The sequence below is a fragment of the Lagopus leucura genome, unplaced genomic scaffold (genome assembly GCF_019238085.1).
Source record: "Lagopus leucura isolate 7727_CA_CO unplaced genomic scaffold, USGS_WTPT01 Super-Scaffold_100001, whole genome shotgun sequence".
In the NCBI taxonomy this organism is placed as follows: domain Eukaryota; kingdom Metazoa; phylum Chordata; class Aves; order Galliformes; family Phasianidae; genus Lagopus; species Lagopus leucura.
In genome coordinates this window covers 66,444,388-66,472,244 of record NW_024962262.1, presented here as the reverse complement: position 1 = coordinate 66,472,244, position 27,857 = coordinate 66,444,388, and the positions used below count along the sequence as shown (strand labels likewise).

The 27,857-nt window shown below is 41.3% G+C and overlaps 1 protein-coding gene across 1 annotated transcript; it reads right to left on the bottom strand.

Moving 5' to 3' along the window:
- Nucleotides 1–32: 32 nt before the first annotated feature.
- LANCL3 (LanC like 3) lies at nucleotides 33–27,857 on the bottom strand. Its single transcript, XM_042867952.1, has 5 exons — nucleotides 27,297–27,857; nucleotides 3,422–3,545; nucleotides 2,641–2,838; nucleotides 620–827; nucleotides 33–374 (listed from the first exon to the last, which is right to left on the bottom strand). Exons 1-5 carry the CDS (start codon nucleotides 27,855–27,857, stop codon nucleotides 215–217), a joined length of 1,251 nt encoding a protein of 416 aa, XP_042723886.1. The 3' UTR covers nucleotides 33–214.

Here is a 27,857-nt window from a genome sequence, read left to right as displayed (position 1 = left end):
TTTTTTGAACTGACCCCACCCCCCTTTTTTTTTTGCTCACATGCTTCCCTTACCCAAAGCCTAAGTGAATTTACTTTCACCTGCCTCCCAATTACATTAAGGCTAGCATTAGTGGTACCACTGGCTTGTTTTGGAAATAGCCTCTCACAAACAGGTGAAACCACAGGTGCCTCTCCCATTGCCACAGGAATGCAGCCCTGAATGATGTTGTTCTCTAGACAAAGACACTGAAGAGAGGAAACTCGGCTTGATTGGGCTGCAGCAAATCAGTCAGGAAACACACAGTCCCCGAGAAGCCTTCATACAGACTATATACACTTTCTAGTGCCCGGGAACCAGCCTTAAATTCCTCTGTAAATAAGAACTCTGCAAACCTAAGAAACAGAAGAAAAGATGATGATTATTAGTATCAGTTTAAACACGTAGGGTTAATCACAGAAATAGGAAATCCCAGAAGGCTGTTCCTTCCCACCACCCTGCTCCCCTCAACAGCACCCACTGCAGGCAGCCTGACAACAGCACTGCACGTGATGCTGCAATCGCAGGCCCTAAGCAGCTTTGTGAATGTTCTTGAGACTTTCTGGTATGACCCTGAACGCAGGAAGTTAGAAATACTAACCTTTGAGCCCTGTAGATGTATTTTGAGTTTCCAGTGAGCCTATAGAGCAGCAGGAACACATAAGCACTACCAGCCACTCCATGGCATATTCCAGGTCCCTTCTTCAGCAGGCCTTTCTGCCAGGTTAGCTCTCCACAACGGATACAAGTGTCCAGGTACTGAGGCTTCTTGGAAACCAGGTAAGCTTTGGCAAACAGATATGCAATGCCTAAGAAAGCAGCAGTGAAGAGTCTTTTGTAATAAGTAGGCCACGGCTTCCATAGAACGCACAATAAAACAAAGATTAATACATAAATATATAATAGATTGACATAAAAAACCTGCAGTCTCATGCTCTACTCATATCAATGTTACATGTCTACATATGATGGGTATCTGGTAGGCTACAAAACATATGATAAGACAAACTTAAGACACTCCCTGTGACACCACCGCTTTCAATCTTCTCAAAGCAACACTTAATTTCCAGTTTTACTCTGATATTCCCAATCCTTTAGCACATTTCTTTAAAATAGGAAGCACTCATCACAGTGTTCTGCCCATTTCAAATCCCCAGCCACCTTGTCTCTTTACATTGACAGAAACACAAGGATGGGCAAGACGGGCAATGCAGCTGTAGTGGCAATAGGTACAATTTTTCACTGAATTAGAAAAAAAACTTGTTATAAACAGTTATGAATACTAACCTCATTTAAAAAAAAAATAGCTATTCAGCTTATTTTTTGAGAAGATTCAAATAAATTGATCATAATCTTCAACAGAGCACGGCACTGCTTAGTTCACGGCAACCTTAAAAGAATATGTATGACCAAATCAAGCACCTGAGCAAGGGAGCATTCTGAATAGCTCACTAGTGGTCTGAATATAATACACCAAAGTAATTGGAGAGTGTTCTTATAAGCTACGTGCGCTTTATTGCCTATGAACAATGCTAGGATGCAGGATTTTCTGGGAAAGAACCACAGTAATTAATGAATTTAGATGTCTGCAAATGTCTTCTGAAGTAACTTCTCTATGACCTTTGCGATTTTGTCACCTTGGCTGAGTCTCACTGCATCTCTCCACTTATTAATAAATCCATGTAAAAAAAGTCATGATATTGAAACAAAAAGGGTATCTTCCCTGCAGATTTCCTCACTAGACCAGCCACGCTACAGAAGTCACTTTTTTTGTCTTAAAAATAAAAAAAAAAGCTTGATAAGCTAAAGCTGTTTTCATGTCACTTCACGAGAGTGCAAGAGCAAGAAGATTGCTCCTTCATCATACCAAAAAGATAAGACACTAACAAAAAGCTCGTTTGAGGGATATTAACTAATTGTGTACTTTTTGAAGTTTAAATAGGAAACCTTGACAGGCAATGCCTCAGTGCTCATGGTCATTCTTGAACAGCAGTCAGCTTCTCTGTAACCTTCTAGGTTCATGTTACAAAACCAATAGGACTGGTCAGCAATAAAATTCTGCCAGTGGGTGAAAGAGCAATTTCAACACACAGCATTCCTTGTGCAAACTGCTAGGGTACTGACTAGATTCTGAACTGACAGGCATCAGCCTTAACTCATGAGTCCAAGCTAAGTATTCTCTTTCTCTTAAAAGCAGTTGTATATGGATGCCTTTTTTTTTTAAAAAAAAAAAGCCTCTTGCTAGTACAAAGTCCCCTTCACATGCAAATATATCAGTCAATTTAATGTATCTCTGTGTAATGTGCATAGGCTTAGCCTTTGATTCTGATGAGGGAAAAATTCTTCTGAATGCCTTCTCAATACTCACACGTGTGCCTGCATCTGTGTATTCCAAAACCCCAGAACTCTTTTAGCTTTGATCACAAATGCTAATAAAATAGGAAATATTCCTTCTAGCTGCTTTGACAATAAATAAAACAGTTTTAACTGACAGAATAAATAGTTCACCTGTATCTCATAAAATGTCAGTATCAGTCAAATTTAACCTGAGATTATCTTCTACATGGAATCACCAAATGTAGAGAAACATTGGGCCATGCATAGCATCAAATGGAAAAGAACCTGGAGCTCCATGACACCAGTGAACAAGCTCATTCTCCCGCTCGATCGTCTCCCCCAGCTCAGGAGGCCAGTTGCTATTCTGCTCTTGGTCCATGAGAAAGTCAACACTCTGCCACACAAGCTCCTGATCTGCTGGCTGCAGGTACTCAAAATAGGAAAGTAACATCTGAAGGATTGATGAAAGTCCATGTGCTGCACCTGTAAAGAACAGCAACAGTCAAAAGGAGAAGGGATGTTTAGGTCCCACCTCCATCCCCTTGTATCTTTCTTTGGGGACTGATTTCATTGTCAAGTGCATGGGTCTTTAGTCTTCCTCAGGCACATTACAATGGTGCTTGGAATGAAAACACTTCAGTTGCATGACACAGTTATTTGTTACTGCTTCAGTCTTTTCCAGCTCCCAAGCTAGGTGTGAAAGCACACTCTTACTGTGCTATCTGCTTGAATATTTGCTGCTACACTTCTTTCCAACTGGAGCTGATTGTGCCTTGTTAGACACAGTTGATATACCTGCAGAGAAATAACCTCAATCACAACTCAAACCAAACTGGAACCAGACTGAGAAATTTAAAGGTTCAATTATCCTATTTCACAATAATGATAATTAAACACTTTTTTCAAAGGTTTAAGAATAAGAAACATCACTTTTAGGAAAGGAAAACATCTTATCTTACTCTGGAGAAATCCCACACCATAGGCTTTATAAATTTTATTTGTAAACCATCTCCTGTCTCAGCATCTATGCACTGCATCACTGCCAAGGCAGATATGTTCTACTCACCAAGATACTCAGTTCCATAGTAGGAATACATGAGTGGGAACGGTTTCCTCTTCTTCACTGCGTATTGCTTTCCTGATTCCAGAATGGCCAGGCAAATTGATTTTATTTGTGCTGGGGTCAGCACCTAAGCAGAAAAATAAAAACAAACGTAAAGAATACTATAATAATTTTGGACAGTTTTCATGACTCTGCTTTTTTCCCTGGTGCACAAGACAAAGTACTGCCTTCAGTCTTCTGCGCATGCTGTAAGGTACGTTCCTATTAAGAGCTTCTTACATAACACAGTACTTTTACATGTTTCTCCAAAATAGTTTCATCACATCTTAGGAAAGCAAAAATCACATCTTAGATCATAGAATCACAGAATCATAGAATGGCTGGGGTTGGAAGGGATCCCAAGGATCGTCAAGATCCTCTGTCCCACATAGGGCCACCAACCTCCCCAGTTAATACCAGACCAGGCTGCCCAGGGCCCCATCCAATCTGGCCTTGAACACCTCCAGGGACGGGGCATCCAACCTCTCTGGGCAGCCTGTGCCAGTACCTCACCACTCTCTTGGTAAAGAACTTTCCTCTGACATCCAACCTAAACCTTCCCTCCTTGAACTTAAAACCATTCCCCCTTGTCTTATCACTGCCTACCCTTGTAAAACAGTTGTTTCTCCTCCTTTTTATAGTCCCCTTTTAAATACCGGAAGGCTGCAATGAGGTCACCCCGCAGCCTTCTCTTCTCCAGGCTGAACAAGCCCAGCTCCCTCAGCCTGTCTTCATAGGGAAGGTGCTCCAGCCCTCTGATATCATCTTTGAGGCTCTCCTCTAGACCCCCTCCAAAAGCTCCACATCTTTCCTGTAGGGGCTCCTGTGGGAGCCCCACACCTGGGTGTAGTACACAGATGAGGTGAAAAGAGGCCCACTAAGAGCCACTGCCTTCCCTTTCCAGAGGTACTTCAGCCTGATGGAAGCAGACAACAAGCACCAGACAAGATGCAAGAAACAGAATGAAAAGGCAAAGGAAAGCAGTCCTAGAGAAGTAAATATTACAGGCTTCACTGGGAAATACAGAGAGAGACAGATTTTCCTTTAAACAATAAAAAAAGAGGAAGCAAGGAAGAGGGTATGAAACTACTGAAAATCATGGAACCTACATATACATATGTAGGTTCCAAAACATCTTACTAAAGAATCACCCTTTCTTACTTCACAGAAATGCTAACAGAAATGACCAGCTGTATTTACTGGATGTTGTCATTACAAACAGGTTAACACCACCTTTCTTCTAATGGAGTGCTAAGAAATGCCCCACTCAGCAGTGTCAAACGTAAATAGGATTGACAAGCCATATATTTTACCAGACATGAAGTATTCCAAGTAACTGACTCAAAGTATTCAGTGAGGAATCTCTTCTGCAGCACTTAACTACAGCGCTAATGATACGCAACTCACTGCAATCATTTGCATGTCCCCCTGCACGTTCTTGACAGCACTGAAGTCATTAACATCATTCAGTGCTGTAGCATTTTGGCTTTAGCACAAAGCCTGCATGGCAGCCATGTTCTGCAAAAAATACATTTTGACTTATGAAAAGAGCTCTGGGAAAGAAAAAAATAAAAAGTAAAATGAGGCAGAAAAAAGCCGTAGAAATACCCTTGAAAAGATAACAAGATAGATAATAATCCTAAAGCTAACTGAGCTTATCAACTTAATGTCTCTAAAATGGCTACGAACACATTTGCTTTTGTTGTAATTTTTAATATCAGAGGACTCACGATTAATTCGTTTTTAAAACTGCCACCTGCGTTAAATTTGGAGGCAACATTTGTTATAAAAATATATACTTCTGTTTGGCAATGAAAAGATACTGTGGATAATCAATGTCAGTTAGAACTTGGCTGAGAAATAATGACTGAAAAATCTTGTTTATCTATCTTTGTACAACTTGAAGAAGAAGCCAGTTCTGATCTTGATTAGTGTTCTTTAATGTTACTGCAGTAGAAGTAAATAAGCTGTTAACATCTGGACATTTCACCCATTTCCAGTCATCTTAAGATTAATTGTTTCAGCTTCACTGAATTTCATAATGGCTAAAATCCTAAACAAATGAGCAGATCACAGACATGGCGAGACACACCGCATTCTCTCCTGACTTCTGATTTAGTCTTGCACTTGGGACCTAATCCTCCAAATCCCGGACTTTGTCAAAGGATTAGTAAAGTAACCCTTGAAAAATGAAAGTGAAGGCTAAGATCTCCTTATTGTCATTCTGGAAGGCAAAAGCATGCTGATTAGAGACACTGAGATCAGTTCATTTTCTCCATGTGATTGTAATAAATGAGCTGGATTTCAATATAAACCATGTTTGATCAACTTATTTTTATGTTCAGCACATTTAATTTTAAATTGAATTAAAGACCATTTCAAAATGCTAATTGTGGTCTTTAAACAGATTTTTACTTCTACCCAAATCCAGCACTGCACAATGCTGTGTAAAAAATCTCAGCTAGTAAGAACTGCATCATTCACCATATTTTAATAAAAGGTAAGTGTAAAAAGCAGAATGCTTAAGCACTGTGATTACTTATGTGTATGCACAAAGTATATCCCATTAGCTGGCACAGTAATATCACTTCACATATGCAAAGTCAGATAAAAACTGAATACTGAAAATCATGATTGGAATGGATGATAGAAATCAGCACATCCACATGACTGGATGAAATGGAGAAGAAAATAACCCATATATTTTGAAAGCAACCTTCTGTCTCTGGCCACTCGAATTGGCCTATAAGCATGAGACAGGTAGGAGATGTGCACTAAGAGATGAATAGGAACATTTCTGTGCTGACTCCAAATATCTCTTCCCAAGCACCTCGATTCACAGGCACCGTACGCAGAGCTGCTATTTTCCAAACCCCTTGCTACACAGATTTGTATTTGTTCCTTGTTCTAGGAAGCTATTAACTGAGAATAGAGACTCTCATAATAATTACTAGTGGTCTTCCAAGGATTTTTATGATCTGTTATCATATTTAAGATCTCCACTGCCTTGCTACATTCTCTTTCAACAAAATCTGTGTTAAAAGCTCCTCAGGATTTCTTTCATCTTGCCACAAATCAAAAACTATGGGTGTTCTCTGTATGCTCCCTCACAGCACCTCCAAAAACAGCTGAAAACATGTCACCACAACAGCCATCGGAGAATACACGGATCATAACCGCAGATGGTTTAACCGCCATGCTACAAAGTTCATTTTCATTTCAATGGAGTCACAGTGCCAACTCGCCTCTGGGAATTACTGAACTAATATTAGAGACAGCAAAGAAACAGACCGATCTTCCCAAAGCCTTTAAAGGATAAACTGCATACTGCTGTCACATCCTCTGGCAAAACCTGGATGATGCTTTAATGAAGAATTACATCAGCATGAGAATATGCTGCCCAGAAAAAAAAATCATGCACACATCAAGCTTCTCAAGCTATACTTTTTATAAATTTGAATGGCATTTACTATGTGCATACTGCAGAGCAGGTAGAATTATTCTTTATTATGTCAGTATACAGCCAAAAGACTACTGACACTGAGACATACACTGCTGATGGCTTAATATTTCAGCTAACTCTTTTCGTATTTTTAATGACATCTAAATCCATTCTGTCATCTTAGAAGTGTTCATTTCAGCTCCCCCCCTAGATCACAGTTTGAAGTACATTTGCAAAAGTATTCCACATTTCACCTGCATTTACATCACTGCACAGCGATGCTGGCTGCTGTTAATAAAAAAAGCTCCATTCACAGTGGTGACAGTGAATTTCCATTCACCTTCCTTCTACTTTAAGCACAATAAGTGAGCAGTACTGACACTCAGTATTTGAACTGTATTGTCTGTGCTCTGGAGCCCTACTTAGAGTCACCAATACTGCTGTGATTGCTTCCATAGTGTCTCTGCTTTTCTCTTATGTCACTACAGACAATGTGCATCCTTCCATTAAGGCATTCCACAGATATGTGAATGACTTAAGCCAGGTACATTATTCAGCAAATCCACGCTAAGACGCAGCATGGAAAGGCTATGTCTAGAACAGTCACAGAGCTCTTTTTGTTGTTAGAGGTCTTTCTCAACTTGAGACTGTTTAGCTGGAAGTAAATAACTCCACAGCTCCATTTAATCTGCTAAGAGAGATTTACTAATATACTAAGACAGTGCTGTGCCCTAGATACGTGTTTCAAAAACTGTGGACAGAAATCTTGACCTTGACAACACAGCAGAAAGCAGCAGCAGAACCAGTTTTTCATTGCTTCTGATTATAATAACATTTTCTGCACTTTGTCATCCCTCTGAATGCTCAGTACAAACCGATAGGCTTTTTGAAAACCTACATAAAACTGCACACTGTATTGAGCATGTTTGAGGACAGTAAACTTTTAATTCACCAATACATATTTATTTTCTCAGTGCTTTTTCCTGTATGTGCAAAACAGAAGGCATTACTGAACACCAAGCATCGCCAAAATAAGCTGAAGAAATTGAGTCAGTCTGAAAACAAGAGGACAGCAGCTTTGCCACCAGTCTCATCTTCTGGAAGACCAGCAGAGGGAGCTTGTGAATTAGTTGTAATACTCAAAAACATTTCAACGATGCAAACTGCTATTTGGCAGACAGCTGACTGGAGCAGAATGGTGCTGGAGCCAGCCTGATATTTTAATGACAACTTACTGCACTACGTGGCGTTTAAATTCAGTTTGCTGAGGTTGATCCTTTTCTACCAAAGACAGGGCTTAGAATTGTTCAGGAACCTTTCCATGCAGTGTCATGGCCAGATTTTTCTTTCAGATGATGCTATGAAACCAAGGAACAGTAAAAGGTACAGGGACACATTTGCTGCCTGTCCACAATGTTCCAGACCCCCATTGCTGCTTTTGGTTAATGTGTCAATTTTCATTTCTTTGAGTCTTGTTTTTATCATCAGCATGGCAACAATATCAGTCCTATCCTATTACGTGGGTGCATGAATCAGATTATTGGTAAAGACAATACATCACTTTTATTATCACTAACAGAGTAAAAAAAATTCCACGGGTCTCACTTGTCAGAACAATTATATTCTGCAATTAAACCTCTCCTTTAGAAAGGCAGAATTTCAGATATTGCCGCAAACGAAGTGTTGCAAAAAAGGACAGAGTACCACTACTGCTGTACCTAGCAGGCTGCCTGGGAGCAGCTGGTGCTGCTATACAGTTGGTCAAATGGAATGAGCATCGTTATTCACTATGTCAAGGTAAACACTGGGGAGACTCAGCAACCAGCCTTTTCTCAAACTCTGTCCCAGGTCAATAAAAAGAGGGGAAAAGCATCAGTCTCAATGTTTACACTCTATTCTTCTTTCTGATCTCCCTCTCCGTTGATGCATGCACCAATTGCTGGCTGGATGCTGCTGGCTACTTCTAATACAGCAGTTTTCCTAGATCTTGGGAAAGAAACAGGAAGTCCCCATCACCCTCTTCACTTCAAGAGTGTGGGGAGGCACAGATGTTTAAAAGCTCATGTTCAAAAGCTGCTTGGACACAGTTCCAGGCACCTTGATCTGGGTGTACCTGCTTGAGCACGGGTTGAGCCAAATAGGCAGAGGTCCCTTTGAATCTCAACCATTTGGTGATTCTGAGACACTCTGGCAATAGAGACCTCAGGATGTGGCCATAATAGATGTATCAATTGTCATCTTTCTGTCATCCAAATCCTTTGTTGGTGCTCCTCCGTGTCAATCCTCCTCCCTCAGCTCCATCAGAGCAGCTTCACAACTGCAGATGAGTCAGAAATCAGTACTCCACAGATACTGCTTTCCTTCCATCTGTGCTCCCCCACACAGGCAGGAGGAAGATTATTTATGTAAAATCTTCTTCATCCGTGGGGAATCCTTTGGCTGCGTTTTGTCTCAGCCATAATGTACACCCATACATGAATCCTTCAGTTAACTTATGCCAAAAATGCAGCAGTGAGTTGTTATATCCTGATGGGAGCTCTGTCTGTACTTGAGGTAAGCGTTCCTGACAATTCTGCATTATGAGTATAAACATCTTCCAAGCTGGGCACCTCACTTGGCCTTGAGGAACAAGCCGCCCACTGTGTTGTAGCTGTGCTGTGCCAGGATGCTAACCCATTTTTTTACACTGATATGAAAGGAACATCTGCTCTACCCACGTATTTTGGATTAGCTTACCTCCCCTTAGCAGCAGGTCTGCTGGTTCATTGAAAGCCAATGCATGCCTTCAGTTGTTCCACTGATATTTTACATTGTAGCAGAGCTGACCTGGTGCTTGAATTGGTTGATGGTGTAAACTACACAGAAGCATCAGAACAATGCCTGTGCTTACAGCTCTAGAGCGATAGGAGACAGGATTCATGAAACAGCCTTTCCAAAAGATTAAAGCTTGGACGAGAGAGCCTCCCCAAACACTGCAGTAACCTTGGCAGTTCTTGTCTGCACTCAGAAATGATGCAGGTCGTTGGGCATGCTTATTTGCTGTGCCATCTTAGGCAACCTCTCTTTGGAAAAGAAGTTGTTGGTGTTTGTACAAATCTGCATGTCAACAGAACTTGATCTCAACTGGTTGGCAACACTGCCCATGGCAGAGGGTGTTGGAACTAGATGATCTTTAAGGTCCTTTCCGACCCAAGCACTTTCACGGTTCTATGGTTATCATAAATTCCTTTTCATGCTGCAATTCTATAAATCATTAAAGCTTCACTATTTTCACTAACAGTAATTGCACTGCTCATGTGATATTGCTGAGAGGGGGAATTAAAACAAAAGTTTACACTGGAAAAAAATATGTAGGAAATAAATAAAAATTATTGGATGGGAACAGACAAAGACTGATAGCTAGATCCTTGACAACCTCTCTAGATTTGTTCAGTTCATCATAAGCAATACAGTCATCTTAACCACTCAGGATGACAGAAAAGGAAAAGAGGCTTTACAGTTTCATGCAATATTTAGTTTTTCATTTTGTCAAAGTCATTTCACCTATTAGGTTACTCATAGTGCTTTTAATATCGAAGTCCTCATGAACCTTAATGGGTCTTGGCTTGAGGGGTGTTACTCTTGGTAAGGAATGCTGGAGGTTTCACAAGTTTCACCTCTTATCTAACACAGAAAGAAAAATGGAGTAATTTCATGACCCCAAGAATAGAATCCAGTAACTCACGTGGCAAACAGGTCAATAAACCAGGTTTTCTATGCAATGTAATTATTCTTCTAAATTGTTGTGGTTCCATGTCTTACCAATAAAATCAATGGGCAGGCTCATAGTCTGTTGAGACTGATAATAATTCTGCCTGAGGTAGCCTTTAAAGACTGTGACTACAAGAATATGGCTGACTCGACAGATAAAATGCTGACCTTCTTGTAAAAGGTGATTAGCAAAACCTAATAGATAAAGCTGAGCAACCCCTTAACTCTTAAGAGATTTGATCATACTCTTGTTTTCATCAGTTTAGAAGGAAATAACCAGACGGTACACCCTTGTCCATCGTTCCACATCAATGTGGAGCGTGTGACCTATATGCAATGAAAAAAAAAAACATATTTTTTTTCTTTACATTCAAAGCTATGTTCAATCTATGTCTCCATGGAATAAAGCTACATGTATAAGTAGCATTTCTCCCTGGAATTCTTGAAGTTTTGCTTTGTGTCAACAAATATTCAAAAGGAGATTGCTTCCTGTGGCAAGCAGGATAATACATCTTCTATTATACCTAAATGGAAGATAGCTAAAAATTTCAGCTGAGGCATGAGTCACCACTCCATTGATGCTAGAATTAAAAAAAAAATGTTTTGCATTTTTTTAAGGCAGAGCTTTAAACTCATGCTATAAAGCTAGGGCAAATGCTTTGTTTAAGGAACTAAAACCTAGCAATAAAATGAAGGATTGCAGCTTACATACCCAGCATCAAAATGGACACATAAACTGGTCAGTGTAACTATTTGCTCTTACTCAACAGTCAGTTGAAAAACAGGAGTTCAATTGCTATATAAGCTGTCACGTTAGGTCATGGTTCTCAGATGCAGCTATGATTATAGTGCACAGGTCAAATTTCCACTGTTATCCGGGGGGAAATTTTTCTGTAGGATTATAGTATTCGGGGCCTGGAATGCACCTGTCAGAAATAGTTTATTGCTTCTGAACTAATCAAATTTTACAAGCAAGAAAGTGCACATCCTGTTATTTAGGAATATGAAGCACGCTGCTGGGTGTCACACTGTTTACACAGTTGCAACTCACAAAACATGCTGGGTACATCTCAAACACAGGAAGACAGAGACTTAATTCTGTAAATTATTAAACAGCCTTATAATTTTTTTTTCCCTCCTTATATTTAAGACAGTGAATTCTTCATCTTTCATCATCATGCAGTTCTCTTCCCCATACAAGAATTCCCAGTCTACCTCCAATGCCTTTAGGCTTCATATCCAAATGTCCAGATTTCCTCCTCCTACGCAAGTGAGCATACGCACAAGCTTAGAATGAAAGGAGAAAACGTATCTGCCTCTTCAGCTTCTCGTGGCAGAAGCATCCAAAGAAAAATAACATGAAATAATGGGAGACACTAGTAGCTCAGGACAGAGCACCCCATTTCATATTGTTCTACTCCAACCACAGCACTATCTTGCTCCTGACTCACAACCAGTAGCACTTATTGCTAATGACTTCTGTTACAAACTAGCATTTGGCAAATTACCCATAGACGACTTTAAGGCTTGTTACTGTGCTAAATTTACAGAGGTGATCTAAAGAAGCACAGAAGAGCACAATAATATTCTTTTATTCATGTGTTTCAAATGAAGGTTCGAGAACACACATGCAGCCTCAGTTACTGGCTCCCAATTGCAACGCTCTCAATGTTTGGTTTTTATTTACAACCAATGAAATCTTGGTTTTACATATTAAGGTGCTATGTATGGATGCATTAAATGCCTTGATAGTGGCTGCATAATACCTGCACAGAGGTGACGGTTCAATACCTTAGAGCAGCCCCTGACTTTCTCAAAATCTTACACTCATGGAAGAGCAGGACCTAAACTATATATGACTGTTTGCACAGTGCTGTGAATGGCCTGGTGAAAAACTCTCCTTAGTGTACTGCATCACTGTAAAAAGCAAACAAACACTGTTGGCATGCATGAGAGTAATAATGAAATGGTTATTAAAAAGCTACTTTATCAGACATTGCTCTTTCCCCTGCTACTTCTCTACATCTGTTCTCCCATTATAAAAAAATATTTATTTATCAAGAAGAAGCACATTTTAGAGACAAACAAGAGATTCTCCTAAGAGGTAAAGCTAAAAAAGGCAGCAGTTTATTTTCTGGGCAGGAGTTAATTAACATGATAAAGAACATGGAAAGATATTTTATACAGCAATGTAAGAACAAAAAAATAGCTTATGAAGAGCAGTAAATTTAAAGACAAAGTACTTCTCAACTCCTCTAAGACTCAGATAAACTAGGGAATTTATTCCTGCAAATTTCTGCTCAATTTACTTGCACTGTAGAATTTTAACAGACCAGCTGACTTGCACTGTAAGGTGAAAATTTTTTAAATTATATATTTAATAACTGCAAGGGGTGCCCCACCAGTCCAATTGAGCTAAATTACAATTCTTTGGAGTCTGTGCTGCTCAAATAAATATTGTATCATTTTTTGACTAATCAAATTCTGCAATATATGAACAGCTAGGTCTGACAGGTGTTACAAGGTTGGCCACGCAACCGATTGGCAGAACTCAACCCAACAATTTTAGAAGAAAGGTAAACACTTATGCTTCAGAGCATAATGCCACTTCTTAAAAAATACAGGTTAGTAATGTTACAGGCAACACATTCCAAAATTGCCTTCCAGAGAAATTAGTTCAGCTACCCTGAGCCACCTAGCACTGGTACAAGATATCAAACCAGATGGATCAGTGGAAACAAATCATAAGGAGGAAGAATTTGTTTGTATACTGCCATGAAAACATTGCCAGCTCCTCACTGCCAGCAAGTGGAAGCATTAGAGTGTTTGGACAATGGCCATGTTGTGCTGTATGTAATGCAGTTTGCAAACTGTTACTCAGAGCTCTTCTATTAGTGTGTCTCTGCCAGGCAGGAACTGCTTCTTTCTGCACTTACAGATAGAGTGACTGAAAAGCTGAATGACTCTGGAACCTGCAGATTTGGGCAATTTCCCTCCAGGTGCTGCAGTAAAGAACATCTCAGTACTTTAGATAAGTAATTTCAATCAAAGCTACAGTACAGGAGACTTGCTGCAGCCATCAGCACACTCAGATTAGAGGCGTCAGCTTAAATGGTTGCAGTGTGTCAGAAAAAGAAGGTATATGAATTAGAATTGCCAAGTTAGTGATGAAATCTCAAGGCTACTGCATGTAGGGAAGATACTGTAGCCTCTACTGATTTGCACAGAGCCCAGTTTGGTCCTAAAACCTGTAAGGATGACCAGAGGTGAATGCAACCTGCCTTTGCTGGAAGAAAATGATTAGATGTTGAGTTTACTTTTATTCCACACTCTGGGAGACATGGAGACAGGGAGAGAGGAACCAGGTGGATTATGCACCCCAGCTGCTGGTCAGGGTTGCAGCTCAACAACCTCCTTCAGTGGAAGCAGAGGAGTATTGCAGCAGACAATAACAGCATAAACACCACTACAGATCTGTTCTAGGGCTCCACAGATTGTCAGTGATGCAGTGGTGGGCTTATGCATCCTGGTGTGCCTTAATGTGCACTGCATTGCAGCACACTTGGGCTTTGCATGCCTATGAAAAGATACACAGGAGACTTCAAGAGTGTAAACTAGGCACCTTGCGCATTCAGACACATCCTACCTTAGGCAAAACTTCAGGGGCTTGGTTTCCAGAGTAGGCTTTAGGCAATGGAAAGGTCTCAAGAATCATACACAGAGAATAAAAAATGTCTCTGCTGGGTGGGACATCTGTGTAGGCAGTCCAAAATTTAACTTCTTGATGCCATACTGTGTTAACCTCTAGCTGGATAGGTTATGACTTTTCATCTGTATTAGCTGCTAATTTCCATGCAGAATAAATGCAAAGAAATATGATGTTAACTTACATTAATGTAAATATAGAACTCTGATGTGCTACCGTGTTGCATTCAGACATATAAGCAGCCATGGATCACATGTGCAGACAGTATGCCAATGCTCACGTGAACTCAGTACATGAGTAACTCAAGCCCTGTCATGTTCAGCTTAATTGAATGCCAGTTTCTTCCTAGCATAGAGGATAAGTATTACAGATAATTCTCCCCAGATACATGTACTGCTAAAAATAAATCTTCTTTTAGCTCTTTTTTTTTTTTTTTTTTTTTTTTAATCTCTTAAACTGTTTTCATACCTCCCCTCTTCCTGCATAAAGTATTTGGCACTTCTCTCAGTTTAGATGCCAAAACAATTCTTATCCAGTAAGCTGCCTCTTCTGGATCATTAGTAAAGATAATACATAAGGCTGGCTCCTACATCAGTCTTTTATTAGCATTTTTGATTAGCTTTGACTGTGGTCTTTCAGCCAATTCCAAATCCACAATGTCCCCATCCAAGTCAGCACGCATTAAGTTTTCAAGGAAGATTATATTTGACACAGCCACAAAAGCTTTATTCAAATGCAAGCAGGATATTGGCTACTGCTCTTTCATCAGCCACTAATTTTATAATTCTGTTGTTTACAATAAGTGATCTTGTTTGTCTCACAAAACTTTATTCATCTAGCCACACTGCCTTACACGCAGAGTTTTATTATGTAGATATTGATGAGACTTTGGCATCTGAAAGTATGTCTCAGTATTTGCTACTGAAGAAAAATGTGGCTACCTGCAAAATGAGTTAAATGAGGCAAACTACAGAAGAGCACAATTCACAGGCTAATTGAAGCATACACTTTAAAGTAGCATCAGCACTGCTTTCAAGCAAAGGTAATTCTAGAGAACTCCATGCTGGCCTTACGCCACTTCTACTTTGTGTGATGATCTGCAGTTTGTGCCATGCCAATAAGCCAAATAGAAATATAAGCTCAAACTACAAGAAGAATGCTGACAATGTAATGGAGAAAAAACAGATGAAGGTGATCAAGTCCTCTGAGTCATCTGAATTTTGCCCTACTCTTTGACTGCAGTAGCTGTCGGAGGTAGTACAAGGCCTAATGATCTCTGTACTGGCTCCTAGGTCTTCCCATGCACATTGACAGAGACAATTCTGAAACAGAAGGTCATAGCAAAAGAGCATTGCCTGGAAATTCTAGCCTTTCAAGGGCAGTCATGAGATTACACTGAGGAAGTGTGGGCTGCCATGTCCTTTAAAACATAACTTAATAGTTATGTTAACAGTCTGCACTTTTCTCTTTGTTAAAAGATCGCCATTTGATACTAGAATAAAATTGAGAAAGTGTTATCAATTTTCCCTTTATGCAACTTATTCTCAGTTGTGACTCCATAAACAATGCACACTGGGAAAAAGACAGCGCTGCCAGAAGCTGTGGTTCAGATTGCTCTTAGGACTAGAGTACAAACTCCACAAGGAAAGGAGAGCAAGGAATAACAGACATCAGGAAACAATAATAATAATAAAAAGTCATTCACTGCACTTAGCTGTTACCTTGCATTTGAGGATTTCAAAGTGTTGTATAATTAACTAGTGAGAATCACTATTACCTCATAGTACAGGCTACACTATGTTATTGCTGCCCTGGGAGCACTTAGCGGCATATTTCTCTTTCACTGGATTTACCTACCATTTTACATGATTATTCTCTGCAACAGTACAGGAGGAACTGTGCAGCATTTAGGTTTTGCTGTACGAGAAAAGTGGCCAGTGCTCTACCTCTGTACTGACTCCTAGATGGTGACAAAGGTCCTATAGGGGAGGTTACAGCAGTGGAAGTAGAACAGCTAGTAGCACAGAGGCAAACCCATCTGAGCCACTGAATTATGGAAAGATATGGCTACCCAGGTAGAGAACATGGTTATAGAAGTACATCATGTAGGTACACATCCAAGATTGAAAAGGAGGGATGCAGCTGGTGTTTAAGGCTCTATGGCAGCCTTGGATCTTTTTGACCTTTCTAGACTTCACGTGAGATCTTCCTGCTTGTAGCTGCAAGTGACTGGGGGTGACCAAAGAAACTGCAATGCTTTGGCCACCCAGTGTGTTAAAGGAAGTCAGAGGAGGAGGAAAAGCACCGAGAAGCTTGTAGCGGTGAAAGAAGCCAAGGAAGCATGAATGACTGCAATTTATGGGAGTAAGAGTGAATTTTTCTGGTTGTCCGTGGGTTCTTTCCATGCGTTATCTCTGGGAATCAGTCTAGAGAAGACTCAAGGGAGATCTTATCAATTTGTACAAATACCTGATGGGAGAGAGCAGAGAAGATGGAGCCAGGCTCTTCTTAGTGGCAGGAAAATCTACTTAAGAAAAAGCTCTTTATTTACTATGTGTGGTCAAACACACAAAGACTTTGCCCAGAGAGGCTATGAGGTTTCTGCCTTTGGGGATCTTCAAAACCCTAACCCTAGCCCTAGGACACGGCCCTAAGCAATCTGCTCAGGGCACAAGATCTCCAGAGTCACGTTGTGACTCTATGACTTTGAGCCAAATTCAAAAGTGAATATATGTCAGTACATTGTTCAGCCAGCTGTGGGGATTTTACTTTTCCTGAGATGTTTTGATTCAGTTCTAACTTTGACTCAGCTTATTGGCGTTTTTTTTGTTTTTTTTTTTTGTTTTTTTTAATTACAATAATCGTTCACCAAAATAAGCTAACAGTTCTACAGCATTTAAAGAACAATTTCAAAATAGGATGAAAGCATTCTTGCTATGACTCTATCTACGTTTTGTCTTCTGGGTATGTAGAAGTTACATAAGCATTATTCCCAGCTATTTCTGCTGGCATTATTAACAATGTGTACAAAAAGAGCAGCCAGGCATAAGCAAGCTCATGATTGATTCAGCTCTGCAAGACCAAGAACAAACAAATCAATATTTATTTAAAGCATATGAAGAAGTTTATTTTGTTGTTCTACTACAAAGATTTTTCCCCAGGATCATATTTGACTACCTTAAGTATGATCAGATCTAAACAGGTACATGCAGAATGTGTATCTTGGTGGCCATTGCTATTACAACTATAATTTTGACTAATTTATCATTGGCTCAGCCTTGGAAAACTAAAACAATGAAGCGTAACGTTAGCCACTTCACAGATGGCAAGTAGAAATACCTACATATCAAGAGCCAGGTTTTCAAAGGGATAAAGAGCTTAGAGGAAATAACAAGGTCGAAGTCCCATGTACAGCTGAACCAAGGGTGGTGCTTCCAAACCAACTACTTTAATACAAGACAATCTCTGTTTTTTTATGACCCAGTTCTAGCAAGCCAAAACATCAAATCTGGTGATGCTGGATGAAGCTCTAAGAAACTTTTACAAAATAAAAGGACAGCTTTCGATTGACTAATGGCGCTGGTGAATTCAAGAACAAAGAAGTTTAATCTCCGCATGCTTCTTCAGTCTTCATTTATTCCTTGATTTCCAATGTTGCCTGACTACTGTCTCAATATAGGCCTCTGAAATACATTATTCAAACTACACTTCCCTGAAGAAAGCCTATCACTGTCTAGCTGTCCCCTGAATACATAATATCTAGCGTTACAACACTGAATAACTACTTATAACTAGTAATTCTCATTTTTTCCATAAGAACAAAGGATTCTCTCTTTGGCATTAATGAAAAAACCTAATTTTGTATACCACAGCACAGCTTCTGCGGTTGCGACTCCTGACTTTACATGATCCCTAACTATGTCACTTATTCATAGGCCTGTCCTAATGAATACCTGTCCATGGAGCAGTGACCTATTAAAAGTCTGCTGGACTATAGCAAGTCACAAGGCGGGTGTGAGTCAGTGTCACACTGGTGTGAGATGCAAACATCTTACTGAGCCATATAAATAGAAGATCTGGAAGAAACACAAAGTTATCTCCTCACTCAATTAGAAAGATCTGTGCCAGAACTATGCATACAACTTCTGGCACTCTTCAGGAAAGGCTAGAGGGAGTCTGGCAGGCTGCAATGGGAATGACTAGAGCTGTAGAAAACGTGATGCATGTGGAAAGATTAGAAGGAATAGGATTGTTTGTTTAGAAAAGATTAAAGATAGGAACTGTAAGAGTCTTGAAACATATGAAGAGTTGCTGTAAAAAGGAGCAAAATAATCTGTTTTAGTACTTCTCAATGAGCAGGACAAGGCATGTTGGGATTGAATTACAGAGAGATTCAGATTAGTCCTTAGCCTAGACTTTCTAATAGGCAAGGTAACAAAATAATGTCTCAGACAGAGAAGATGCAGAACCTCCACTACCAGAGGGTATGAGGAATAGGTCGGAGAGAGGCAGTCAGAAATGATACAGGCACAGGTAAAGCTGCCTGGGGGCCAGGTGATTGGCTGCATGACCTCTCAAGGACCCTAACAGTTGTTTGGTTCTGTGTTATCATTCAATTGCCAAGACTGAGTAGACAGACTAGAGAAAATTGCCAGTACAGAATATGCAATACCAACTGTTTTCCAACACATTATGCACTGACTCATCGGCACATTGCTACTTAAAAGACTGTCCTATGCTTCTTCTAGCTGCCAGCCCACACACGTTGGAAAGATCAGCTTCCACTTCCTTGACACTGAAATCTAAATTTGACCAGTACGCTCCCAACTTTCCATACTCAGTTGTGTTAACTAACAATTAATCACTCTCCATGAAAAAAACCACCATACCAATTACAGAAATATTCTGTAGAGGAAAAAAATAAGCCACACAGAATAACTAAATGCCATGGACAGCTAGAAGGTGTATGTATCTGGCACAATTCTTTTTTCCTTGGTCATTCAGTGCTGACATCCATTCCATTTCATTCATGATGCACAACAGATATTAAGCCACTAAACTGAGGAATTCAGGAAAGCTGAACTGTTGCAAAAATAGATTTATGGTTCTGCTCTCAGACATCAAAATACACCGAGCTGAGAAACGCCAAATGACTCAGCAACAGCCTGAATTGCTATAAAGACACTTCTTGATCATGTTTGCCTGAAATGAAATAGCTATTTCAATTATTTTCCTTGTTACTTCTGGAAAAATAAAGCAGTTCACTGTCACTTGAAAATAATCCTACAACAACATAGATAAGAAATAATTGTTTTTGATGTTATTTTCATTGAGAACTGTTGGAGTGGACAGAAGATTATGCAATATCACACAGTGCTTAATCTCACTCTTGTCAGTAGTCAAAGAACTGCGTGACAGACACAGACAAAGAGGCATTTTGACATATTGCCTTATCAAAAAATGGTGACCGGACTGCATATATTGAATTCTGATTAGGAAATAAAGGCAGGGGGGAATAGTGAAGTTAGCTGACAAACAAGATCCCAGTTTTAACAAATGTCTATCACAATGCAGTGCAGCAGAGAGCAAGCCCACAGGACATAAGCATTTTAATTGCCTCCCAGCTCCTTTCTGCAGAGCTCTTTTACCATTTGGAGGCAAGGCTGAAGGCAGCAGCTTACCAGCCAAGTAGCAGCACCCATACAATACCTACTCTGCAACCTTTGAAGAGGGCCACAGGTCGATGTTAAGACTGCTTGGATGAATTAACAATGAAAAGTAAGGACTATAGATTAAATGTAGAGAATGGGATGGTTTCCAGACATGAGCCCTGCTATATGGGATGGAGAGCTGTGCTCGGGTTTACGTACAACTCTAATATTCTAACCATGTGTATTAAATGACTATTGAGAAGCATAAGGCTTAATTTTATATGTCCATTTCAGTTCTGTAGGTACGATGTCACTTTTTCATTGGGAACTGCTTCAAGTTAGCCCTGTGCTCTTTTTTTCTCTCACTAGCCGCTCAATCTTCCACGCTTTTACTTCCTTAGTCTTGTAAATAAGGATTCCTGACAGAATTGCCATCTAGGTTATGCAGTATTATATGCATGTAATAAGAAAATTTCAGTGCTAGAAGCAAAATATAGGAATGTCCATGAAAATGCCCTTATCGGCTTCCAGACATCAAGTAGTTATTTCCATCAATCCTTAGAGAAAGAAATTATAGAATAAGACATAATGTTGTGTTCTGAATTTGCAAGCACTGAATGTGATGACAGCTACCTCTGTAAGAGTACGAGCATATGCAAAGAGAATACAGGAACAGATGAGTGACAAGCAAAATCCATGCAGATAAAAACACTAATTTTCTTTAACCAACTGTAGTGTTTAGTCCTCAAGCTCTTCCCTAACCTGTTTTCTCTTTGTCCCTACTCTTCTGCTGTATGTTTACCTTCCTCTAAATTGAGTGCATTAGCTGTCAAAACATCACGAGTTCGCCAGAGAACCTAATTTTTTTCATTTCAGATTTAAATCTTCCTTGCTCCAAGGACTAAGTAATTTCTTGCGATTTTCATTCATTTTCAAATTCTGCTATGCCTACGTAGACTTCAGTTTTCACTTTTTTTTTTTTTTTTTGCCATTATTTTATTCCTTTTGTTTTGTTTTGTTTTTTTAATTTATTTTTAAATTGCCTCTTTCTTCTGCTCTCTGCTCAGCCTTTGTCAAACATTATTTTTCCCACGCCTCTACTGTTTCCCTGCATCCGTATATGGCACCATACAGAGTCAGAGAACCATTTAGGTTGGAAAAGAATGTCAAGACCATCAAGTCCAACCATCAACCTAACACTGCTAAGTCTCTCATTAAACTGGGTACCTAAATGCCATGTACCCATGTCTCTTAAATAACATCCAACGATGATGACTACCATCTCCCTAGGCAACCTACTCCAACACCTAACCTCACACTTTCCATGAAGAAATTCTTCCCAGTGTCCAATCTAAACCTCTGCTGATGCAACCAGAGGCCATTTTCTCACATCTAATCACTTGTCACTGGAGAAAATAGATCAACATCCTGTTGCTGTAGCCTCCTTTTAGGTAATCATAGGGAGTGATAAGCTCTCTCCTCATCCTCCTCAAGACTAAACAATTTCAATTACATCAGGTGATCCCCATAGCTCTTGTTCTCCAGTTCCTTCACCAGCTTTGGTGCTCTTCTCTGTACGCATCCTTTCTTTCTACTGTGTCATTCAGTGTTGCTTGATACCTCACTATGGAGTAAACTGAGGCTCTTAGTCCTTTGCAAGAACAATGCAAAAAAAAAAATCAGTATCAGCCTTTTTCATGGAGGCAAACATACAAAAAAAAACATAATTAATTTGTGGAAACACAGAATTTTAAGCAGTACATTTGACATAGGTATGAAATACAAACAAAAATTTGAAAAACATAACGCAGCAAGCTTGAGAAAGTTGTTTTTTCTTAGAATCATTGAATGGCCTGGGTTGAAAAGGACCACAATGATCATCTAGTTTCAACCCCCCTGCTATGTGCAGGTCACCAATCATCAGACCAGGCTGAGACAGGTTGCAATGTGCCACCAGACTGGTCATCAGTAAGTCGTGCTTCGAGACCACCAACTTGCACTCCTGCACTCTGCTGGAGAGCTGCTTCTTTTTTCTGCTTCAAATGCTCAGGTGGCTGGAGATGCTTCCAGATGTTCAGTAGGGCCACAGAACAGGCTAAGCATCTTTTCCACCAAAATGCCCTCATTCCACTGCCTGTGTATTGCTCCTCAGATCCCATTCTCCATGCCAGGAGCGCAGCAGAGGCAGTACGCTCTGCACTACAGAAAACAAAGACGCTCAGCATTCAAAACCTTCGCTTCCAGCAGGCCAAAGAGAGGCACCGACAGACTCCAAAGGACGACCTAAAAACTGTTCCTTGTGATGAGGAGGATGATGATGGAACAGATAAGGTTTAGAAGTGAACTCGCTGTATGTGAAATGTAAAGTCGTTAGGAGGAATATAGGAAAGCAGGGATCTAATATGGCTATGAGAGACTACTCTGAATAAGAACCTTTTTTTTATATTAAACAAACACTGGAATGTCAGTATTTGGTTGGTATTTCTGCAAAGAAGATGATGCTGAACTGGCAAACATTTTTTCCAACAGCGTGAGAAAGTAAAGGCATATCTGACTGCCTTTGTATAAAGCTCTTTTTAGAAGATGATGGCAGATTACTACCACTCTTAAGCTATAAGCTGTCAAAATCCATATTTCTGCAGCCCAACAGAAAATGTATATGTACCGTTAAAATTGTGTCAATCAAATCTGCAGTCCTGGCAGGATCCTTCCTGTAAGCTTTGTACTACTGTGCTTTTTACTGCCAGTTAAACAAAACTTTTGAAATTCAATACTTTCAAAATTAATTTCTCTGCTTTATCTCTACAGTTGGACATTCAGCTTCCACCATGCCAAGCTGGATCCAGGTGGCCATTATCACAATGGCCCAGATTCAGAATTTGAAGGCTGTTTAAAATAAAGACTCATGTTGCCCTGCTGAAGAAAGATAGAGAAATTCTGAAATGGAGACCCAAACTATTTTAGAATGCTTACTAAACAAATCCAAATTTAAATAATTCCCTTTGATTCGCTCTTTATTTAGAAAACTCCCATGTCAACTCCCAGCTTAAATTCATCAATTTAAGCAAATTAATGCAAAATCTGTCCTGTGTGGCTTGAGAAACCATAAACAGAAGGACATTTAAAAGAAGCAGGCTAGAAAGAAATCCTTTTGTTTTTTTAATCTTTTCTGGTATCTCACTTAAATCCTCTGTGGCAAAACTGACATCCTGTCTGTGTAGTGGCCTGTGTAAAATGAAATAATGAAATCAGTAGAGCTCCAGCTAGCACCACAGTTTGTGCGTTTGACATTACAAATGCCACCGCACTTCAGATGAACTGGCAAATTCTTCCACATGAGAGAAAGGACTTTAACACAGAGAAAGAATGAAATCTCACCTCAAAGAACAAGTCTTCCAACTGAGGTGTAGATTGGAATAAAAGCCCAGCATGGGACCTTGCACAACAGCACTTGGAAGAGCATCCCTTCAGCACATATTCTGCAGAGCTCCCTTTCTAAGACCAATCCATCAACTGCCTTTCATAAACACTGTCTTCAGCATGAAGAAACTTCCACTTCAGAAAGTCCCAAAGGAACATTGAAACATAGAATTGTTTGAGTTGGAAGAGACTCTTAAAGGTTGCCTGGTTCAACTCCTCCACAGTGAACAGGGACACCTACAGCTACATCAGGTTCCACAGAGCCCCATTCCACCTGACCCTGAGTGTCTCCAGGGATGGGGCACTCACTGACTCTCTGACAATCTGTGCCAGTGCCTCATCATTCTTACTGTAAAAAACTTACATCCAGTCTAAATCTCCCTTCTTCTTGTTTGAAACCATTTCCCCTTGTCCTGTCACAACAAACTCTGCTGAAGAGTCCCTTCCCTTCATTCTTACAGCCCTCCTTTAGATTCTGAAAGGCCACAATGAGGTCTCTCCAGAGCCTTCTCATATCCAGGCTGAACAGCCCCAGCTCTCTCAGCCTGTCCTCAAATGGGCACTGTTCAATCCCTCTGAACATGTTCATCAGCAAGCTCCTTCCTTTTGTTTTTTCTCTGTTTTTTTTCTAAGAGCTGGAAAAAAATGGACCAAACACGTGGGTTTCCAGGAATGACCCTAGTGGCTCAGCCCCTGAGGGGATGGGCTTGGCCACACTGCTGACAGCCTGATGGTTCAAGCAGCTCACCACCGAAACTGCAGGCAACCATCTCTTACAATGTCCCCAGTGTCTTTAGAAACTCCTGTCCCTTGAATGAAGCACCAGGCAGTCATGTAGAACATTGTTTTGCCTCCTAGAAGGCATACTGCTATTGGCTGCTGTCTTTTTTGCTGCAGTCTAGAGCTGGTGGAAATCAGTCAAGCCCACCAGTTCAGCCAGTCGTTAAAAGAAAACCTGATTTGTGCTGAAAAGTCATAGCATCTCAGCAGATGGTGATGCAAGAAGCCACTTGAACTTCTGTACCTTTTCCCCCATCACCTGACAGTGTGACATTGCCAGAAGGAAGCGCAAATACTGAGGCACACCATGCTCCATCAACCATGAAATGGGAGAAAAACATCACTGAGATAACATCAGCAGATGATAAAACACCATCTGAACAAAGGGGCAAGACCACCACTTTAGTGGTTTGTTACTGCCATTTGCATAAAAGCAGAACTGATGGATTCCCTCCAAAATACACAATAAGGCAAGGCTAGCAGCATCAGAAAGAATGACCTGAAGAAGCAAGAGCAGAAAACAGTGAAAACACATGGATTAAAGACTGCTCAGGTACATGCACCTTATCTGTGTGTACCCTGTACAAATGATAATATTGTTTCTGCAAAAACACTTCACCTATCTCCCTCTAGGAGACACGATTACAATGTAAGAGAGATAAAAGAAAGGTTGGAAATGACCATCTTTCCTGAAGCATAGAGTCACTGTGCATCAAGAAGGTCAGACTGTTAATTCTTGCCTGTTTAAGTAATCCTTACTCATGCAAAAATTCCCAATTAATTCATCAGGAAAAAATGCTGTATTAGCCTAAAACTCTGAAAACCAGCAGAATGCAAATGCTTTCTTCACATGAGGTCAAAGTTATTCAACTGAATGGATCTTTCAGGACAGTCAATTAACTTCCTGAAGAATATGTGAAGCTTTAAAAAACTGAGGCTAGGACTGAAGCACTGGGGCACAGCAGCTGAGCTAAACTGGTATTTACTGAAATAGAGTGGTCTCCTTCCTCTGCTGCTTGGAAAAACCAAGCCCACGTCATCAATGGCAGATTCCTTCAAGTACAATTGATTTCTTGTACGTAGATTACAATTTAACTTATTCAGAGGAGTAAACAACCACACGAGCAGCAGTGGCCATATTTTAGTGTAAGGAATGGACTTCTCTTTGTGCTGGAAATGTTTGCACAGCAGCATCCAAAGAATGCGTGCAACAAGAAAACATGCTGCAATGAGCCATGTGAGGCTGTGCACAATCAAATTACAGGAGGTAGCATTTTCCAGTGGCTAGAATCACAAGGAGTTGTTTCTATTCCGGGATGTACCTGGCTTTCCGTTTGACCTTGGGTAATAACATTACGTGCACTGTCTCTGGGCATCCCTCTCCTCATTTGTAAAAAGATGCAGGATCTGCTCTGGCAATGAACTAATTAAAATAATTCTGTACGAGGATGGAAACTTTGATCAGCAAGCTGAATTTTGCTAATGCGTGAGTACACAGACTACAGACTGTGATCGCTGCGCTCTCATAAGGAAAAAAGCATTTTTAATTAAAAGTTTTAATTTTTATTAAAATTATTTTTAAAGTATTAATACTTAACAATTTTAAATATTTTGATTTCTTTCTTTCCCTGCACCATTAAAATTGCAGTGACATTCAGCGGTGACAGAATTAACAATGCTATGGAAGGACTAATTGAAACATCAGCAAGAGGACACAATATGTCTTACTGTGACTGTGGCATAACAGATCCCCTATGATTGTCCTCAACTCACCTGCTGGAGGAATTTCACAATATGTGCACACCTGTGCTCACCTGTTGGGAGTTTTAACTCTTGACAGCCATGTAAAGTATGCTTTTTTGGCAAGCAAGGAAACGGGGAAAGCTTTCCCCTTCTTTGTATTGCTTGTCAAAGGACATCAGGAGATTGCACCCACTTTCTGAACTGCAGATTGCTCAGATTGCTGTCAAGGATGCAAGACCAGCAGGAGGGGGGAAATAACTGAAGTAGTAGAGCTCAGGGTGCTGTTTTGTACAGCTGGTATGTCAGTGTACAACTGGAAGCACAGACTCCCTCAGTGTGACCCCAACTGCCAAGATAGCTGATACCTCTGCGAAGAACCATCCCCTAGAACTGGTACTGCTGCCTCTGCAGAACTTCCACAGAAAATGCTGTCTGAATGAAAAGTACAGATATGCTATGTTTAGGAATAATGTAACTCATCCTATCTTTACGGGTCTTCAGACAGAATCCTTTTATCATGAATGCCCGGCTCCTTTAAATGCTTAGCGCTATAAGAATTTCTGTTCAAGGCAATAAAAAAATCCACGATGCTGACTTAACAATTCCCTTTGATCCGCTGGAGTCCCTGCAGTCCTCCATTAAGTGAATTTCCTCGGACTCCTATCTCAACGCCTGTTATTGGAGGGGGCAGAACGGCTCCTTCCTGCAGCATTTATTTACTTGTAACAGTTGCTTACTCTCCCAGGAGGAAAAAAAAAAAATGCCATAAGCACGCGAACTTGCAAATCAGTGACGAACAGAGAAGACGCAGATCGGACTCGACAGGAGGACAGGAAGGAAGATCTACTGAGTGCCCTCTCTGACACCGCACTGACCGCACGGTAACAAACACAGCTAACAGCAGCGTTAGCTACTGGACCGTACTGAGTGGAAGCTCAGAACGCCAAGCGCTGCCAACGGCAATATCCGAGGGTAAACTCCCGACTCCCGAAATCAGCAGAGAGCTGAGCCGTAAGCAAGCCTTACCCACGCAGCTCCCATTCACAAAAAGCACCACAAGGCAGGGTCGGATTTCCGAAAGCCTGTGCTGAGCGCGGGGGTCAGTAAGCACACGTGCCTTTGAACACCGTCTCCCTTGCACCACTTGCAGTAATAATAAGTCCCTTGTCCTGCTTCACCTGCTTTCCGACCCACGTTACTTTAGGGACGCGCTCTCGAAGAGCCCCCCGGCAGATCCCTCGGCACCTGCCCTCCTCTCCTGTGGGGCACGGGTGACCGACAAGCGCCTGCTCTAGGAGGAAGGCAGCTCCCGCGGCGGCGGCACGGGGGGAGCCGGGGATTCCTTACCTCCATGCCGAGCCGCTGCTTCAGCACCAGGGCGGCACACAGGTACCCGGCGCGTCCCACGAACAGCTCGTCGGAGCCGCACTCGAGGAAGGAGAGCGGCGCGCAGACCTCGCTCAGCTCGCGGAACTTGCCCAGAGGCCGGGCGAAGTCGGGCAGCCCCAGCGCCCGGTACACCAAGGCTGCCACCGCGTACACCCCGGCGCCGCCCAGCAGGAAGGCGGCGCGGGTGTCGGCGTCGGCCTCGCCGCCCGCCTCCTGGTAGCGCAGGCAGGCGTCCACCACGCGCCGGGCGGCCCGCAGGTAGGCCTCCCGCGACGGCGCGAACAGCGGGCACTGCGCGACGTGGTACAGCATGTAGGCCACGCCGGCCACCCCGCCGTACAGCCCGCCTTGGCAGACGCGGGGACCGCCCGCCGCCCCGCCGCCGAGCGGCGGCAGCTCCTTCAAGATCCGCTCGATGGTGGCCGTCACCAGCGGCACCGCCGCTTCTTTGTCCGGCGCGGCCGCCAGGCTGCCCGCGTAGTCATCGAAGCGGTTGGCGAAGCAGCGCTGGCTCGCCAT

Excerpts from the sequence above, each read along its gene's own strand:
- LANCL3 (XM_042867952.1), bottom strand. The coding sequence starts at position 27,857 with ATGGCGAGCCAGCGCTGCTTCGCCAACCGCTTCGATGACTACGCGGGC. Across the intron at positions 3,546-27,296 it reads AGCAGCGGCTCGGCATGGAG|GTGCTGACCCCAGCACAAAT; the intron begins GTAAGGAATCCC and ends TTTTCTGCTTAG. Across the intron at positions 2,839-3,421 it reads CTATGGAACTGAGTATCTTG|GTGCAGCACATGGACTTTCA; the intron begins GTGAGTAGAACA and ends TGTTCTTTACAG.